The sequence below is a fragment of the Diceros bicornis genome, chromosome 15, assembly GCF_020826845.1.
Source record: "Diceros bicornis minor isolate mBicDic1 chromosome 15, mDicBic1.mat.cur, whole genome shotgun sequence".
NCBI lineage: Eukaryota > Metazoa > Chordata > Mammalia > Perissodactyla > Rhinocerotidae > Diceros > Diceros bicornis.
In genome coordinates this window covers 37,050,452-37,067,291 of record NC_080754.1, presented here as the reverse complement: position 1 = coordinate 37,067,291, position 16,840 = coordinate 37,050,452, and the positions used below count along the sequence as shown (strand labels likewise).

General features: G+C 45.3%; 1 protein-coding gene across 14 annotated transcripts in view; it reads left to right on the top strand.

Annotated features, from left to right (window-relative positions):
* Positions 1–15,922, top strand: part of ST6GAL1 (ST6 beta-galactoside alpha-2,6-sialyltransferase 1) — a 122,928-nt gene extending 107,006 nt beyond the window's left edge. For all 14 annotated transcript variants that reach the window (XM_058556140.1, XM_058556150.1, XM_058556139.1 and 11 more), the window contains 3 exons: positions 8,498–8,596; positions 9,809–9,983; positions 12,656–15,922. In XM_058556140.1, coding sequence (XP_058412123.1) covers positions 8,498–8,596; positions 9,809–9,983; positions 12,656–12,897 — 516 coding nt within the window. In that variant the 3' untranslated portion in view covers positions 12,898–15,922. The remainder of the gene's footprint in view (positions 1–8,497; positions 8,597–9,808; positions 9,984–12,655) is intronic.
* Positions 15,923–16,840: the final 918 nt, after the last annotated feature.

Sequence of the window (16,840 nt, the reverse complement as noted above, 5' to 3'; positions counted from 1 at the left end):
ATAGAGGAAGATGGAACACTTCCCAACACATTCTATGAGGCCAACATCACTCTGATACCAAAGCCAGGCAAAGACAACTCTAAGAAGGAAAACTACCGACCAATATCCCTGATGAATGTAGATGCAAAATCCTCAACAAAATATTGGCAAGCCAAACACAGCAACACATTAAAAAGATCATATGCCATGATCAAGTGGGATTTATACCAGGGACACAGGGATTGTTCAACATCTGCAAATCGATCAATATGATAGACCACATTAACAAAAAGAGGAATAAAAACCATATGATCATCTCACTAGATGCAGAGAAGGCTTTTGACAAGATCCAACATCCATTTATGATAAAATCTCACAACAAAATGGGTATAGAAAGAAAGTACCTCAACATAATAAACGCCATATATGATAAACCTACAGCCAACATCATACTCAATGGGGAAAAACTGAAAGGCATCCCTCTGAAAACAGGGACAAGACAAGAGTGCCCACTCTCGCCACTCTTATTCAACACAGTACTGGAGGTGCTGGCCAGAGCAATTAGGCAAGAAAAAGGAATAAAAGGAATCCAAATAGGCAACGAAGAAGTGAAACTCTCTCTGTTTGCAGATGACGTGATCTTATATATAGAAAACCCTAAAGAATCCATTGGAAAACTATTAGAAATAGTCAACAACTACAGCCAAGTGGCAGGGTACAAAATCAACTTACAGAAATCAGTTGCATTTCTATATACCAACAACGAACTAATAGAAAGAGAACTCAAGAAGACAATCCCATTTACAATTGCAACAAAAAGAATAAAATATCTAGGAGTAAATTTAACCAAGGAAGTGAAAGACCTATAGAATGAAAACTATACGACATTATTGAGTGAAATTGATGATGACATAAAGAAATGGAAAAATATTCCACGCACTTGGATTGGAAGAATAAACATAGTTAAAATGTCCATACTACCTAAAGCAACCTACAGATTCAATGCAATCCCAATCAGAACCCCAGGGTTATTCTTCACAGAAATAGAACAAAGAATACTAACATTCATATGGGGCAACAAAAGATCCCATATAGCTAAAGCAATCCTGAAAAAGAAGAACAAGGTTGGAGGCATCACAATCCCTGACTTCAAAACATACTACAAAACAATAGTAATTAAAACAGCATGGTACTGGTACAAAAACAGACACATAGATCAATGGAACAGAATTGAAAGTCCAAAAATAAAACCTCATATCTATGGGTACCTAATCTTTGACAAAGGAGCTAAGGACATACAGTGGAGAAAGGAAAATCTCTTCAATAAATGGTGCTGGGAAAACTGGATAGCCGCTTGCAAAAGAATGAAAGTAGACCATCTTCTTTCGCCATACACAAAAATTAACTCAAAATGGATCAAAGACCTGAAGGTGAGACCTGAAACTATAAAACTCCTGGAGGAAAATATAGGTAGTACACTACTTGTGGTCAGCCATAAAGGGATCTTTTTGAATTCCATGTCTACTCAGACAAGGGAAACAAAAGAAAAAATAAACAAGTGGGACTTCCTCAGGTTAAAGAGCTTCTACAAGGCAAATGAAACCAGGATCAAAATGAATAGGGAACCCACCAGCTGGGAAAACATATTTGCAAACCATATATCTGACAAGGGATTAATCTCCATAATATATAAAGAACACACACAACTGAATAACAAAAAAACAAACAACCCAATCAGAAAATGGGCAGAGGAAATGAACAGACATTTCTCCAAAGAAGATATACAGATAGCCAATAGGCACATGAAAAGATGCTCAACATCACTAATCATCAGGGAAATGCAAATCAAAACCACACTAACATATCATCTTACACCCGTTAGAATGGCTATAATCACAAAGACAAAAAGCAACAAATGCTGGAGAGGCTGTGGAGAAATGAGAACCCTAATTTACTGCTGGTGGGAATGCAAACTGGAGCAGCCTCAATGGAAAACAGTATGGAGATTCCACAAAAAATTAAAAATAGAAATACCTTATCATCCAGCTATCCCACTACTGGGTATCTACCCAACGAACCTGAAATCAACAGTCCAAAGAGGCTTATGCACCCCTATGTTCATCGCAGCATTATTCACTATAGCCAAGACATGGAAGCAACCCAAGTGTCCCTCGACTGATGATTGGATAAAGAAGATGTGGTATATATATACCATGGAATACTACTCAGCCATAAAGAAAGACAAAATCGTCCCATTTGCAACAACATGGATGGATCTGGTGGGTATTATGTTAAGTGAAATAAGCCAGAAAGATAAAGACGAACAGTGGATGATTTCACTCCTATGTGGAAGATAAACCAACACATGGACCGATAGAACTGTTTGGTGGTTACCAAGGGCTAGGGGTGTGGCAGGTGGGCACAAGGGGTGGAGGGATGCACTTATATGGTGACTGATAAACAATAATGTACAACAAAAATTTCACAATAAAAAAAAAGTTGCCAAAAACCAACAAAATATTTGGGGTTTGTCTGATGCTTGCTCAATATTAAATTCAGTTTATGTATTCTTGCCTGGAAAACTCCATAAATGGTGTCGTGTCCTCCTAAGAGCATCACATCAGGAGGCATCCACTGCTATCTGCCCCTCAGCTGATTTTAATTTTGATCACCTGGATAAGGTGTTGTCTGATTTCTCTGCTGTATAATGACTTTTTCCCTCGCTGTCTATGGGTGAACATTTTAATACTGTACCATTATTCAGCTCCTCATCGAAATTTCCTCCTATATTTAATATTCATTGATCACTTTTGCCTGAACCATCTTGACTATGATGGTTGCAAAATGATAGTCTTTTGATCCCAGCTCTCCCTCCTCCATATCATCCAGTTGGCACTCAGAATTCTACTATAAGCAAGAACTTTCCTTTCTCCTCCATTTACTTTCTCTCTCCTGCCCTCTGTCCCTCCCTCCCTTTCTCCCTCCCTCCCACCTATATATAATTGGTAAGAACTCATGGATTCCTATTTTTTCAATGGTTTATAATTCATTACTGTTTTGAGTTACTTTGGTCTTCAAATTGTCCCAGATTTGGCCAGTGGGAGTTCCTTCAAGCTGTTTCTTGTTTCTCTGTGACATGCATGCCCTCATCATTTATTCTTTTTTTTTTTGTGAGGAAGATCAGCCCTGAGCTAACATCTATTGCCAACCCTCCTCCTTTTGTTCCCCAAAGCCCCAGTAGATAGTTGTATGTCACAGTTGCACATCCTTCTAGTTGCTGTATGTGGGACGCGGCCTCAGCGTGGCCAGAGAAGCAGTGCGTCAGTGCGCGCCCAGGATCTGAACCCGGGCCGCCAGTAGCGGAGCACACGCACTTAACTGCTAAGCCATGGGGCCGGCCCGATTTATTCTCTTTTAACACTTCTATGCTTTCTGGCTTAACAAGATGTTCCAGTTCATTTTATACCGATTTATTGGGCTTTTAATGTTTCATCTTTATTAATTTTATGTGGAATGTACACAAAAAGTGTTCTGGATCAGAGACAGATTTCTTATTTAAATACCTTACAGTAAATAATAAATGCATTAGTCCCTCGTTGGTAAAGTCCTTACTCCTAGGGCAATGCAATGAGAGCCAGGTCAGTAATCGTCTATGAGTAGCCAGATACTCCATAGGCAAGGGACAAAAAATAAGTGATTTTTTCCCCCTGCCTATAAAAGGCAGGAGGTAGCTGTCCTCTTCCCCTCCTGAAAGGTTCCCTTCTTACTCCAGCCCTTTGGTATATAAATAAACTCACCTAGAGATGTCTCTAAGTTCCTGGGACTCTTTCCACCTGCGCCAGTGTTCCTGGCCTCTTGGAATGCCTCTGTATTAACCTATAGTAGTCTGGGCTATAACCACTGGCTTCTTGGGGAAATAAGAGAGGTTTTATTATGTTCTGACTCAGAGTAGAGCAGTTAACTAGATAAATAGCTACAGATTTTATTCTCATGGTATATGAAGAGCCCCAGGAGTCTAGGGCTTTTTGCAGGAGCACTGAGAGATCCAGGGAAGTTTTATTTCCTCATACCATCCTACCCTAGCTGTGGGATATGTCATTTTTTCCAAGGTGCCCTGGTTCCTTTAAGTAAAAAATGGTATTAGAAACCATGATCGGGGCACTAGGTGTGTTCATGCCTACTGAGGTGTCTTTGCTTCTTGACCCTTTCAGCAGGTAGAGCTAGGAAATATATGTGTGTATACACACACACACACACACGTACACCTCTACATACACAATACATAGACGTGTATTCATTCGTTTACGTATATACATACATATACCTGTGTGTGTATCTATACACATCTACACAGACACATGCGTAGACAGGCAGATATGCCTATTTTAAAAGTAATAGACTGAAACTGATACCTTCAAATTCAGTCTATCCACATAGAGATATTCCTTGCCTTCCCCATTCTATATTTGTATTCACCTTCTTTCACAGTGAGAATCCTGCTTCTAACAATATCAGCACATTTATTGATTTGCTCAAATCTATAATACATCTAAAACAGTTTGAAAATTGCCTTGCATATCTCTACATAAAACAAACCTACTGAAGAGAGCTCAGGATTTGTTTGCAGCTCTCCTCCACACCTGCCAAAGATGGAGGTTCTAAAGTCAAATAATGTGTACCTAAGTTACCTGGCTCGGTCCTTCGGTTTCTCTTCACCGAGACTACTGAATTAATTTGAAATTCAATTGTAGTCATTTTGTTTCAGTTTTAGGTTTTTCTTTTCCTTCCTCTTTTTAAAATATGCAGAATATTAATATGCTTCCAAAATTCAAAACTATCCAAAAAGGTATACTTGAGAAGTGTTACTCCTAAATTCCTTCCACCCCATTCCACCACCACCCTTTGTAGGTAGGCAACTTTATTGTTTACTGATTTATTCTTCTGTATTTCTATCTGTTAAGACAAATAGATGTATATATGTTTTCTTAATTCCCCTTGTTTCCTACACAAACATAGTGGACTATATACCCTCTTTTACACTCTGCTTTTTCTCCACTATCTTCTGGAAATCACTCCATATCAGTTCATAGAGATCGTCCTCATTCTTTGTTATAGCTGCATAGTACTCCTTTGTGGCTAAGTTTCATAGCTTATTCTATCAATCTCTTTTGCTGAGACATTTAAGTATTTTCCCACATTTATTTCTCTTAATACTTGATGGTTCTTTTGATGGCTTCCTGTGATGCCAGGTAGAATTACAGGTCCCTCTGATTTGGGGTTTGTGGTGGTTTCAATTTGTGGGACCCTTCTCTCTGTTAAAGCTCCTCCTGTCCAGGTCCAGTTTACAAGGGTCAGACCTTCCCTTAAGGCCCAGAGCCCCCATATCATTTTTCATATCTACTCAAGACCCTGACCACTCCTTTGTTTGTCTTCCTGTAGTGCTAAATAGCTTTGCAAATCTGACAGCTAAAGCACACACTTTGCTTTATCATCACTTAACATTTTGAATGAAGGCTGCCTAGTGGGAAAAGATCAGACAGACCTTGATTTATATCCCAGCTCCACCCCTTCCTAGCTGTGTCATCTTTGGCCAGTTACATAACTTCTTCGAGCCTCCTTTTCATGCCTTGTTTGGGGCTTAGAAATATTGTGAGGAATAAATGAATAAATGAGAAGACATTGACCTGAATTGTTGTGTGAGTTTAACAAAACCACTAAGTCTCAACTGCATAGTTGAGATCTACACACACACACACACACACACACACACACACACACACACACACACACAGAGGGAGGGTTTGTTAGTTTCCTGGGCCTGCCATAACAAAATACCACAGATGGAGTGGCTTAAACAACAGAGATTTATTTTCTCACAGTTCTGGAGGCCAAAAGTACAAGATCAAGGTGTCATCAATGTTGGTTTCTGATAAGGACTCTCTGCCTGGCTTGTGGATGGCCACCTTTTCTCTGCGCCTTCATGTGGCCTTTCCTTTGCGTGCGTGTGGAGGGAGAGATCTCTGGTGTTTCTTCCTCTTCTTATAAGGCCATGAGTCTTGACAGATTAGGGTCCCATCTTTATGTCCTCGTTTAACCTTAATTACCTCCCTGCACGTCCTGTCTCCAATATAGTCACATTGAGGGTTAGGGCTTCAACATATACGAATTTGGAGGGGACACAATTTAGTCCATAACAAAGGGGAAAAGGATTTGGGAAGAAAGAAGACCACCGTATTCATGATGGTAATATCTGAAGAATGCAATTATGGATGGTTATTATTTTCTTTTTATATAGATAGATAGATAGATAGATAGACAGATGTGTGTGTATATTCTTTCCTTATGTTTACTAACTTTATGCAGTGAGCATTTCTTATTTTATGACTGGAAAGTTTACTTTAAACAGGTTTCTAAAACAGCAACACTCCCTCTCCCTGGAGTAGCCTTTTCCTGGCAGGTGTTCCTTGGGGTTCTGTTGCTCTGGCAGTGACTTACGCTCCTCGTCATGAGGCCCCAGGGATCCCTGAACTCAGGTCATATTCTGCCTGGGGATGAGTACAGGAGCATTCGAGAAGAGCTTCTCTCCCAAGTCCCTTCTGCTGCAGTTGGAAAAATGACAGACTGAGGTGTCCAGGCATGGGTGGTCACCCAGGTAGGGCCTTACAGGGTGGTAATATCCTATAAATAAGCACATGAGGCCTGGAAAGGGGAAATGACCCACCTAAGACCACAGAGTGAGTTAGACACAGCAGGAATTGGGATTCCTGGGCAGTTTTGAGGCGTTCTTTTTCTGAGAAAACCTTTGAATCTCACATAAAGGGCCACTAGAGTTACTGTGTAAGTTCATAGCCGTGTCCATTTAAGGTCAAGGAGTGCTTTTCCAGCTTCTCCCCTTTGCCTCCACCAGATCCCAGCCCTGGCCATTTTCTGTTCCTCCTCTCTGGATAAAACCAGAATTTAGCTTCACCTCTTCTCAGTTTCATGGATTACTTTGTCATTTGCTTCATGTAACTCCAGTGAATGACCCTCTTCCCATTGTATATGGTGAGAACTGAGGATGGCCCGGATCCTGATAGTGTGCTGGCTTATTTAAATGTCTTGTGGTTTATGAATGCAGCCCTGTGGGAACAGAAAGAACACTCTGGTAGGAGCTGACCTCTGGACTCTGGTCCTGGCTCTGCCTCCAACTCAACCTGGAAGCCTCAGACAAGTCTGTCTTCTCTCTGGACTTCAGTTTACCCATCTGAAAATGATGGATTTGGATCTAGTCCCTTGAGGATCTTCCAGCTGTGACATGCTACAGCTCAGACAAGAAGCAAAATTCTTATGACACTTCCGTACCTCTCATCCAGTGCTTTCTTTGACATCTCCCAAGAACCATGGCTGTCCCACCCTACCCTCTTTGTGTGAGGCAGTACAGTGTGTAGATTAGAATTGTGGACTCTGGAGCCAGACAAAAGGGCTCCAATACAGACTCCCCTACTTACTAGCTGTATGGCTTGGGCAAGTTACTTGGTGTCTCTGAGTCCATTTTCTTATTTATAAAATGGGCATATTAATAATTACCTCCTAGAGCTGTTGTAAAGATGAACTGAGATAATATATGAAAGTACCTGGCCTGGAATAAGCATCATTAAACAACATCTGTTGTTGTCCTTTATTGTAAAGGAGAAAACTTTGTGCATCTCTCTTGGGATTTCTGGGGACAGTGAAGCCACAGATCGTGGGAAAGTCTTGGTGCCAGAAGTTGCTGCCACTGGCCTCCTGCTTTGTATACTAAGAAAATTGCTGGAGAGGGGCTGTGGCATGAGGAGACATTTTTTGAAATCCCGGTTATCTCTAATCCTCCTGAGTACATATAAATGATAATAAATGAGCTCGTGCAGGCCAGCCTGGGAGTGTGGGGAGGAGAGGATCTGTGACTGGTTTCCTAGCAGGTCGCCTGTGAGCATCTCACCAGCCTAGTTTAAAAATGCATGTTTTTGCATATACAATGGCCCCTACACACAAACCGACTACTGGATTTGGTGCTCAACCATAGACACAGCCATCTGTTCCAGTGCTGCAGAAAACACTGGCTGTCCTGGATGCATGATGTGTAAATACTGCATACTGGACTTTGTAGGCGATTGAAGGGGTTTCTGGAGATCATTTTGATTATACGAGATTCTGACTTTAAACCTCACTCCCTGGCCCCCACACGAGGTGTGACTGCCAGGAACGATACGCCGAGCCATTTTCACTGTACCCTCGCCCCAGTAACCTCAAAGTCTGAGTGGAACCTTTTCTGCTCTATGGCTGATTGATTATGATGAAATGTCTGTTTAGGTCCACACAGTTCCAGCTGGCATCTTTGCCTTCTTCTCACTGAAGTTAAGTGCCGCACCAAAACTCAGAAGCCTCGCGGGGCTCTGGGGCCTCAGGTGGTACCTGTAATGTGTCAGTTATGACAAATGTTTACATGCCAAATGTTTACATGTAAATGTCCAAGTGACAGCCTGTCTGTTTCTTCCTGCAGTTTGTCACCAAAGATAGGCGCTTCTTCAAAGACGATTTGTACAATGAAGGAATCCTAATTGTGTGGGACCCGTCTCTTTACCATGCAGATATCCCAAAGGTAAGTGGGTGTCCGTGGGAAAGAGGCATTGAGTCTCTTGTTTGCCTATAGATTTTCCTGAGTTCCTGGGTTTTTAAAGTCATGGCTGACCTGGGCCATCCCTGAGAACTGGCTATTTCAGTTTTAGGGCATCCACTTTGTCTGGACTAGCAGTTCAGAGGTGTTCCTGTCCTATACCAGTGCCCTCCATGCCCTGCCCTGCCATGTATTTGTTTCCTAATCATGGTATGTATCAGGAGTAATAGAGGCTGGATTTCTCACTATCTGGGATGATTATGTTCATTTAATACAATTATTCCTGATCAGTATCAGCAGGAATAGACCGTGGTTACTATTATTCCTATACATACTATTACCACACTTGTTGCACAGTTCCCATTTCCAGAATTCTTCTCATATCTCTCTCATAACAACATGAGGAAATAGATAGAAGCATGGTTGTTACCATTTTACAGATGAGGAAACTGGAATGTGGAGAGGGGAGGTCGCCGGGCCCAGGACTTGATTTCCTGAGCAGAGGGCCAGGTCTGCACCAGCTGCTCTGTCAGGGAAGGAGTCTTGGGCTGCTGGATCCCCAGCCTCTCTGGAATGGCCCTCCCACTGTTTGTCGTGCATGTCAGTTGGCCTCTCCCTGACATGGGCTGCAGTGGCCCCTGGAGAATGGCTTTAGGGAGGAAGGACAGAGAGCACTGTTCTTGGGACCCTTCATTCTTAAGTTGGACACACCAAGGCTGACAGGCCCTGGTGATCCCTCGCACGCTCGCTACCTCAGTTTCCACAGTTTTGCACTGATCTCACTTAGAACTGAAATTTGTCTGGATCAGGACAAGGACTCTGAACCCACAGATGTGGCAAGCTGTGCCCCACTTCTCGCCCCTTTAAAAATGAGAGGTGGGGTTAGACGATGCAAGGGCCGCTTTCAGCTCTGATATCATTCCCACATTCTATGGTCTTGAAGTCTGAGCTATTCCAGGGTCACCAAGCTCAAAATTCCCTGTGAACACTGGCTACGTGCTGGGTACCCTCTGCTATCAAGTGAGAGCTGTGATGTGGAGGAGAGGTCTGGAATCTGCTCCAAGGAAGGGGCTGTTCCTTAGGATCCTGCCTTGGTCCTCCCCCGCCCCCAGGTCTTCAGATATGGATGACTGCCTGGGGGCAGCAGTGACACTGGCACATTTCTCTCCTTGAGGAGACTATTTCCTTCTTTTTCAGTGGTACCAGAAGCCTGACTACAGTTTCTTTGATAACTACAAGAGCTACCGTAAGCTGCATCCCGATCAGCCCTTTTACATCCTCAGGCCCCAGATGCCATGGGAGCTGTGGGACATCATTCAGGAAATCTCCCCAGAGGAGATTCAGCCCAACCCCCCATCCTCTGGGGTGCTCGGTGAGTCCATGTCTGGGAAAAGACCTCTCATGTTTGTTTCTAGAAGAGATTAGCTTTCTTCTAGGGTCTCGTTCATTCTTCATTTGTTCACCAAACAATAGCTAGGGTTTTGCTGTGTTTGTACACTGTGCCAAGTTCTAGCTAAGATACCCAGATCAATAAGATAGAATTCTTCTCCTTTAGGGAGTGTGGCGAGGGAGTTCAGTCAGGTGTCTGAGGTGACATTTAGTTTGTGCCAGGAGGGAGTGACCACCTGGCGTAACAGGAGAGAGGACCCCCTTTAGGTGGACAATCCAAGAGCTTCATGGAGGAGTAGCATGGCACCAGGCCTGGGAGAGGGGCGGATCTGACAGATGGAGATGGAGTAAAGAACAGAGGCAAGAGGGGAGGCAGGAGAACAGGAGGAGCAGGGCTGGGGCTCAGGTGAGGCAAGTGAGGCACTTGCTTTGGGCGCAAAATTTAAGTGAGTGCCAAAAAATTCAATGAGAAGATAATATCTTAATATAGTATCTTTTAAAAAAAAATCACAATGCAAATTTTGTGATGAATGAAATATCAAAATTTTAAATAAAGACAGAATCAGTAATAATGTCATGCTGAGCCATACTGGAATCTGAGGAAAAAGGAAGAATGGATAATACATTGCTCGAAGTTTCAAAAATTTGTTCAACCTTGTGAACACCCTAGTGGTGCCCATGAGAGAAGAGTGAGCGGTAAAGCTTTACTGGGTTAGCGGCTCACGAATGGAGCTGTGGGAGCTGATGTGGGGTGGGCTGGGGTCAGAGTACGGGGGTCCTGAATGCTGCCTACAAACTTTCTTCTTGGACTTTCTCCACACTTCTCAGCCCTCCTGGTCCATCTGCCTTTCCCTCCCTTTCACTTTGAGTTTGGCTGGACCCTGGGCAGTTGCCATGAGATTCCAGGCTCTGTGTGCACGTGGGAAGGGAAGCGCCCTCCTCTGGGCCCCCGCAGTGGACCACTTTCCCACTGGACGGCCCCAGCCACTCCCCAATGTGTTCCTTGCCTGCTCCACTACTAGACTGCAGACTCCTTCAGGGTGGGCGCTGTGTTGGACTCCTCCTTGTGGGCCTGGCACAGGATAGGCCCTGTGCTAGATGTTCCTTGGGTGAAGGAACATCAGAGGCGTTCCTCATAGGAAGAGACGGAGGCTCTTTCAGCATCACATCTTCTTTGTGCCTTTTTCTTCAGTTGTTGGATGGGTGCACTGGGGCTCTTCCTGGAGCCCTTCCGTGCAGAGGTAGATGGGAAAGCATCCTGCAGAACGCTTTCCATGGCTCTACTGCCCACCTCTGCCTAGGCTCTTCTCTCCACCACCAATCCTCCCCTCCTGCCCATCCCTCATGGCCCTGGCCCCTGCCAGGCCCACACCAGTGCTTCCGGGAGGTTTACCTGAGCCCTCTCCCTGCCACAATTTCTAGAAGCACTTCTGATGTGCCTTCATCAGTTAGCTGCAGAGGTGTCTTTTCTCCCTCGTTGGACGAGGGGCAGCCAGAGGGCTGAGGCAGGGCTTTTCCTATATCTGACTCTTTTGGAACAGAAGAGTTAGTGTGGGGCCGGCCCGGTGGCGCAAGCGGTTAAGTGCGCGCGCTCTGCTGTAGCGGCCCGGGGTTCGCCGGTTCAGATCCCGGGTGCGCACCGACGCACTGCTTGGCAAGCCATGCTGTGACGGCGTCCCATATAAAGTGGAGGAAGATGGGCATGGATGTTAGCCCAGGTTCAGTCTTCCTCGGCAAAAAAAAAAAAAAAAAAAAAAGAAGATTGGCAGATGTTAGCACAGGACTGATCTCCTCACAAAAAAATAAAAAAAAAAAACAGTTAGTGAGAACTGCTCATTCATAAAAATTCCCTATATTCATTGTTGACAAAAGGGATGTTAGAGCCAAGATCTCATTGCATCCTAACAATGGCCTGTGTGGTAGAGGAGTAGACAGATCACCCCTTGGGGCAGATGAAGAACCTGAGGCCCAGAGAGGGACATGTCCTGCACAAGATGACTGAGCCTGGTGGGGACATGCATGGGTGGAGCAGGAGCCTCCTGCCTTTCGTTGGGTTTGCATCTGAGTGTTCTGTGCTGCCTCTCTCAGAGCACCAACCTGGCCACACCATTGGTGAGTGAAAGTCTCCAATATCCTGCCTGAACGAGCAGAGCCCATCAGTACAGACCATGGTGTGCTCTTGTTCCAACTCTCCTTCCTCCCAGCTGAAGGAAGAACAACTTCCCTCCCCACAGTTGAGCACCATCTAAGAGGTTCCTCCAGGATGTAAAAGTGCTGGAAAGTACTGCCTACGTGTGATGGTTCTGTCTCCTCAGTCACCTTGTCCTCTCTCATCATATAGCTTATTGACATTGATAAATTCATTGACTGATTGATGGAGCCCTTCAATCTGCTAGTGTTTAGGGAGGACCTGCCATGTACCAGGCCCTAGCCTAGGAGCTGGGGATGCAAAGATGCATAGCGTTCAGTGGCTCTGCACCCTGAGGAACAGCCTGCTGGATTGGCTGACCAGAAGAACTCAGAGTGGGAATCACAGTGATAAAGAGGAACTCCAGGTAGACGTGTCCCCAAATTTGTGCTGTGGCCTCACTGGGCAGAACTGCGGGGTGCTGGGCTGGGTTGTCGGGCAAGACTCACCTCTGTTCCCCTCTCCAGGTATCATCATCATGCTGACGCTGTGTGACCAGGTGGATATTTACGAGTTCCTGCCATCCAAGCGCAAGACAGATGTGTGCTACTACCACCAGCAGTTCTTTGACAAGGCCTGCACGATGGGTGCCTACCACCCACTCCTCTTTGAGAAGAATATGGTGAAACACCTCAACCAGGGCACAGACGAGGACATTTACCTGTTTGGAAAAGCCACACTCCCTGGCTTCCGGAGCATTCGCTGCTGAGCATGGGCTCCCTGGCCAGGTCCCCTCACCCTTCTCCATTGAGCCTTTTATAGCCGGTCTCTTGGCCACCTTGGGCCTGGGAAGACCAAATTCCCAAACAATCACAGCCTGCATTCAAAGACTTCTGTCAGCAAGAGCCCAGGGGCTTCAGGAGCCTGGAGGCAAGGAACCAGGTCCAGCCTGCCCTGTAGCTGCAGAGTGTGTGAGCCCAAAGCCTCCTGCACACATGTGTACACACACACCTAGCATTCTTTCCAGACAGAGTCCTCCCCTCCTCTGACACAGGTAAATGCAAGATCCACTTTTCCCACCAGGGCTGCCAAAGCTGAGCTGCTCTCCCCACCTGAATGATGTTATCCTGGCAAATGTACCCCTATTGTTCTTGAAGTCCATACCTAGACATTGATTTCATGTTTTAGAGAACTTTTCCCAAATTATGATTGTGCCTGGTACAAGATTGCTCTGGGGGGCAAGTAAGGGGTATGGGGCATAGGAAACATGCTTGATTTCTCCAGAACAAAGTTGCTCTCAAGATTGACACACCTGGGAGAGGCAATGTTTCTATCCATTGGCTGTTTTGGCTGGTCCCAAGCGTGTGTGCTAATGAGGAAGAGTCTTGATGAACTCACAGCCCTCTCCATATGGAGATGAGAGGTACAGAAAGGTATAGTCTCCATCCTCAAGGTGCTCACATTTCAGTGGGAGAGACAGGGAGGTAGGGTTCAGTGTACTCAGGGCACTGGAGGCTTATAGACAGGTGGGACGGCTGTGCTATCTGTCCGCACTCCCACAAGGGGCCACACGCTTACTGTGTCTGTGAGTCATAGACAGCTTCACAGAGCTGGGGGCAGTAGAGTGGATTTTAGAGGACGAGATGAAACACGTCAAGCAGATTTGGTCTGCATCATTTGAGTGGTGTTTTTCTTTCTGCCTTTATTACCCGTATTTATTCTTTAAGATCTGCCTAAACTTATAGCCTCAAATCATTTTTTGAGGAAAACCTCTGTCCATGTCTGAGGTAGCAAGTGCAGCCCCATGGTAGATGCCAGGCAAACCAGATGCCAACAACCCGATTTCTCCAGGCTCAGCCTGGCCTGACACTGTCCTTCCAGCTGGGTTTGCACACGGTGTCCACCTCTTCCTTTTCAATGCCCACCCCCAAGCCTACTCCTAATTGCCATCTTGTTTTTTCTGCCCCCTCCCAAATTACTTTTAAGCATTTTCTACTTTAAAAGTATCCTGACCTCATTTCTCTGACCCTCATGGGCCTTCCATGGAAGGCCTCTCAGGGAGTGGGGATGTGGTTCCCTAGAATTTAAAGGTGCTCTCGGAGGTCAGAACCTTAGAGAGCATTACTGATTCTCACAGGTGCATCAGATTGCCATGCCCTCCAGCAAGGGAGCAGCGTCAGGGTCTCGGGGCAGAGGCCCTCCCACTGCGGTCTGAAACATGCTTCCCCGAAGGTTTTGCTAATCCCCTCCCCCTGGTAGAGAACCGCACCGGACTGGTCGGGCCCCTGGTGGAGAAGGTGAAGGACTTGATCAAGGTCACAGAGTAATGCTGTAGAGCCAGGGCTTCCAGATGCAGGTTGCTGGACTCCTGAAGCAACCCACGTGCTCAAGGGCCTCCAGTGTTTGGGCTCCGGACCAGCCCTGTGGGAGCTGGAGTACTCATTTGCTGCCAAACCTTTGGCTTATATATGCAGTAGGAAGAGCCCTGGAGTGAGAAGCCCTGGGTTTGCAAGATGCTGCTCCTCTATTTACTAACTATGCCACCATGGGCAAATTCTCCTCTGTGAGCCTCTGTTTCCACATCTATAAAATGGGAGTGATGAGTCTACCTCTCAGGGCTGTTGTGAGGGTTCCATGAAACACCTGTCCTGGCTCTGTACCTGGCTCACAGCAGGTGCTCAGTACATGGTGGTGTCCTTCCTTCTTTCACTAAGGACCTCCTCTGTGCTCACACCCAGCAGGACCCTGCTTTGAGGGAGGCCAGAGAAGGGGCCCTGTCATCAGGTAATTAACTGTCCTATTGGGAGATAGCAGCTACTCTGCTTGGAGCACCCAGGAAACCATCTAAGGTGGTGGAGGGTGCAGAACGTGGTTCCCTACCTCCTCCCTGCCTGCAGCTCAGGCTGATCTGCTTGGGAATGGGCTGAGCACTTGGGCCGCTTACTGTTGTGTGAGCTAGCCTTTTCCACCTTTCTGGGCCCATGAATTCCTGGCTTGCTTTATGTTCTGATTTGACACATTCATTGCAATCTTTGACTCATGAACACTGAGCGCAGAGGAAAGTGGCATTCCATCAGGAGGAGATAGATGTTGGTGTGGACCCTGAGACTACACTGAGTAGATGCTAGCTTTTAATTGTTATTGTTAATGTAAGGGATCAAATTAATTTAAGTGTGATTCTGAGGTCTATGGAGCTTTTAATTCTGTATTCTCTCTATATGGAGACTCCAGTAAAATGCATATAAGATAGGGGTATTGTTGGTCTGGTGAGCTGTTTAATATTTGTGACAGATAATTTAAAAATTATGACTGGGGCCAGCCTGGTGGTGCAAGTGGTTAAGTGCGTGCACTCCACTGCGGTGGCCTGGGGTTCGCTGGTTCAGATCCCGGGCACGCACCCACGCACTGCTTGTCAAACCATGCTGTGGTGGCGTCTCACATATAAAGTAGAGGAAGATGGGCATGGATGTTAGCCTAGGGCCAATCTTCCTAAGCAAAAAGAGGAGGATTGGCAACAGATGTTAGCTTAGGGCCGATCTTCCTCACCAAAAAAAAAAAAAAAATTATGACTGAGTGCTGCAGGGAAGCTCGTTATCTCTACGGGATCCTGTCTTCAGTAGCCATCTATTCATCCTATACCATGAGATCCTCTAGTCTTTTCACCAATCAAGTAAGCTATTGATATTGTTTTGGAGTTAAGACATCAATCTCAGAAACTTCTGAAACATGTCTCAGCTAACTCTGAATTATCCAAAGATTATATAAAATTTTAAAATAAATGTGTTTTTTAAAAAGCTCGTCTCTCTCTCCTTACTTGCTAAAGGAATGACTGCTGATTGTCAACTCTTGTCTCCAAGAAGACACAAATGGAATCCTGAATCCCCAAATCCTCTCCACTAGCTCCTCTGGCCTTAGCCTCCCTCTTTAATACTCCAGGGAAAGGAATGCTCACTTATGTGGCAGGATGGCATCTTTGAGATACTGACTGGCTTATTGAATTTTCTTCCTTTTGCTCTTGCTTGGATCCAAATAACTAAGCTGTGGTTCATCCAATACCCCAGGGAAGGGATGCAGTGGGGCAGAAAGCAGAATGAAAGGAAGGTCCTTACTTTGATTTCCAAAAGCCTAAAACCCTCAGAGGAATGATGTCCCAAGGGAATAGCCAAACTGTTTGGATAAAAATCCTGAGGAGAAGCAGGAATAAGGGAAGAAAGGATAATTCCTTTTCCCTATGAACTGCCCACCTCCCATTAGGGGTTGAATTCGTCCCCCTAAAATTCATATGTTGACGTCCTAGTACCTCAGAGTGTGAACTTATTTGGAAATAGAGTCATTGCAGAGGTAATTAGTTAAGATGAGGTCACACTGGAATAGGATGAGCCCCTAATCCAGTATGAATGATGTCCTTAGAAAAAGGGGAAATTTGGAGATAGAACCACAAAGGGAGGATGCCACAGGCAGAGGTCAGAGTGATCTACAAGCCAAGGAACACCAAAGACTGCCAGCAAACCACCAGAAGCTAGGGGAGAGAGGCATGGAAGATTCTCCCTCACAGCCTTAGAAGGAGCCAACCCCGCTGAAACCTAGATCTCAGACTTCTAGCTTCCAGAACTGTGAGACAATACCTTTCTGTTGTTGACGGCACCTGGTTTTGTACTTGGTTATGGCAGCCCTAGCAAACGAATATTTCCCTACCCCGACTTGTAACTCCA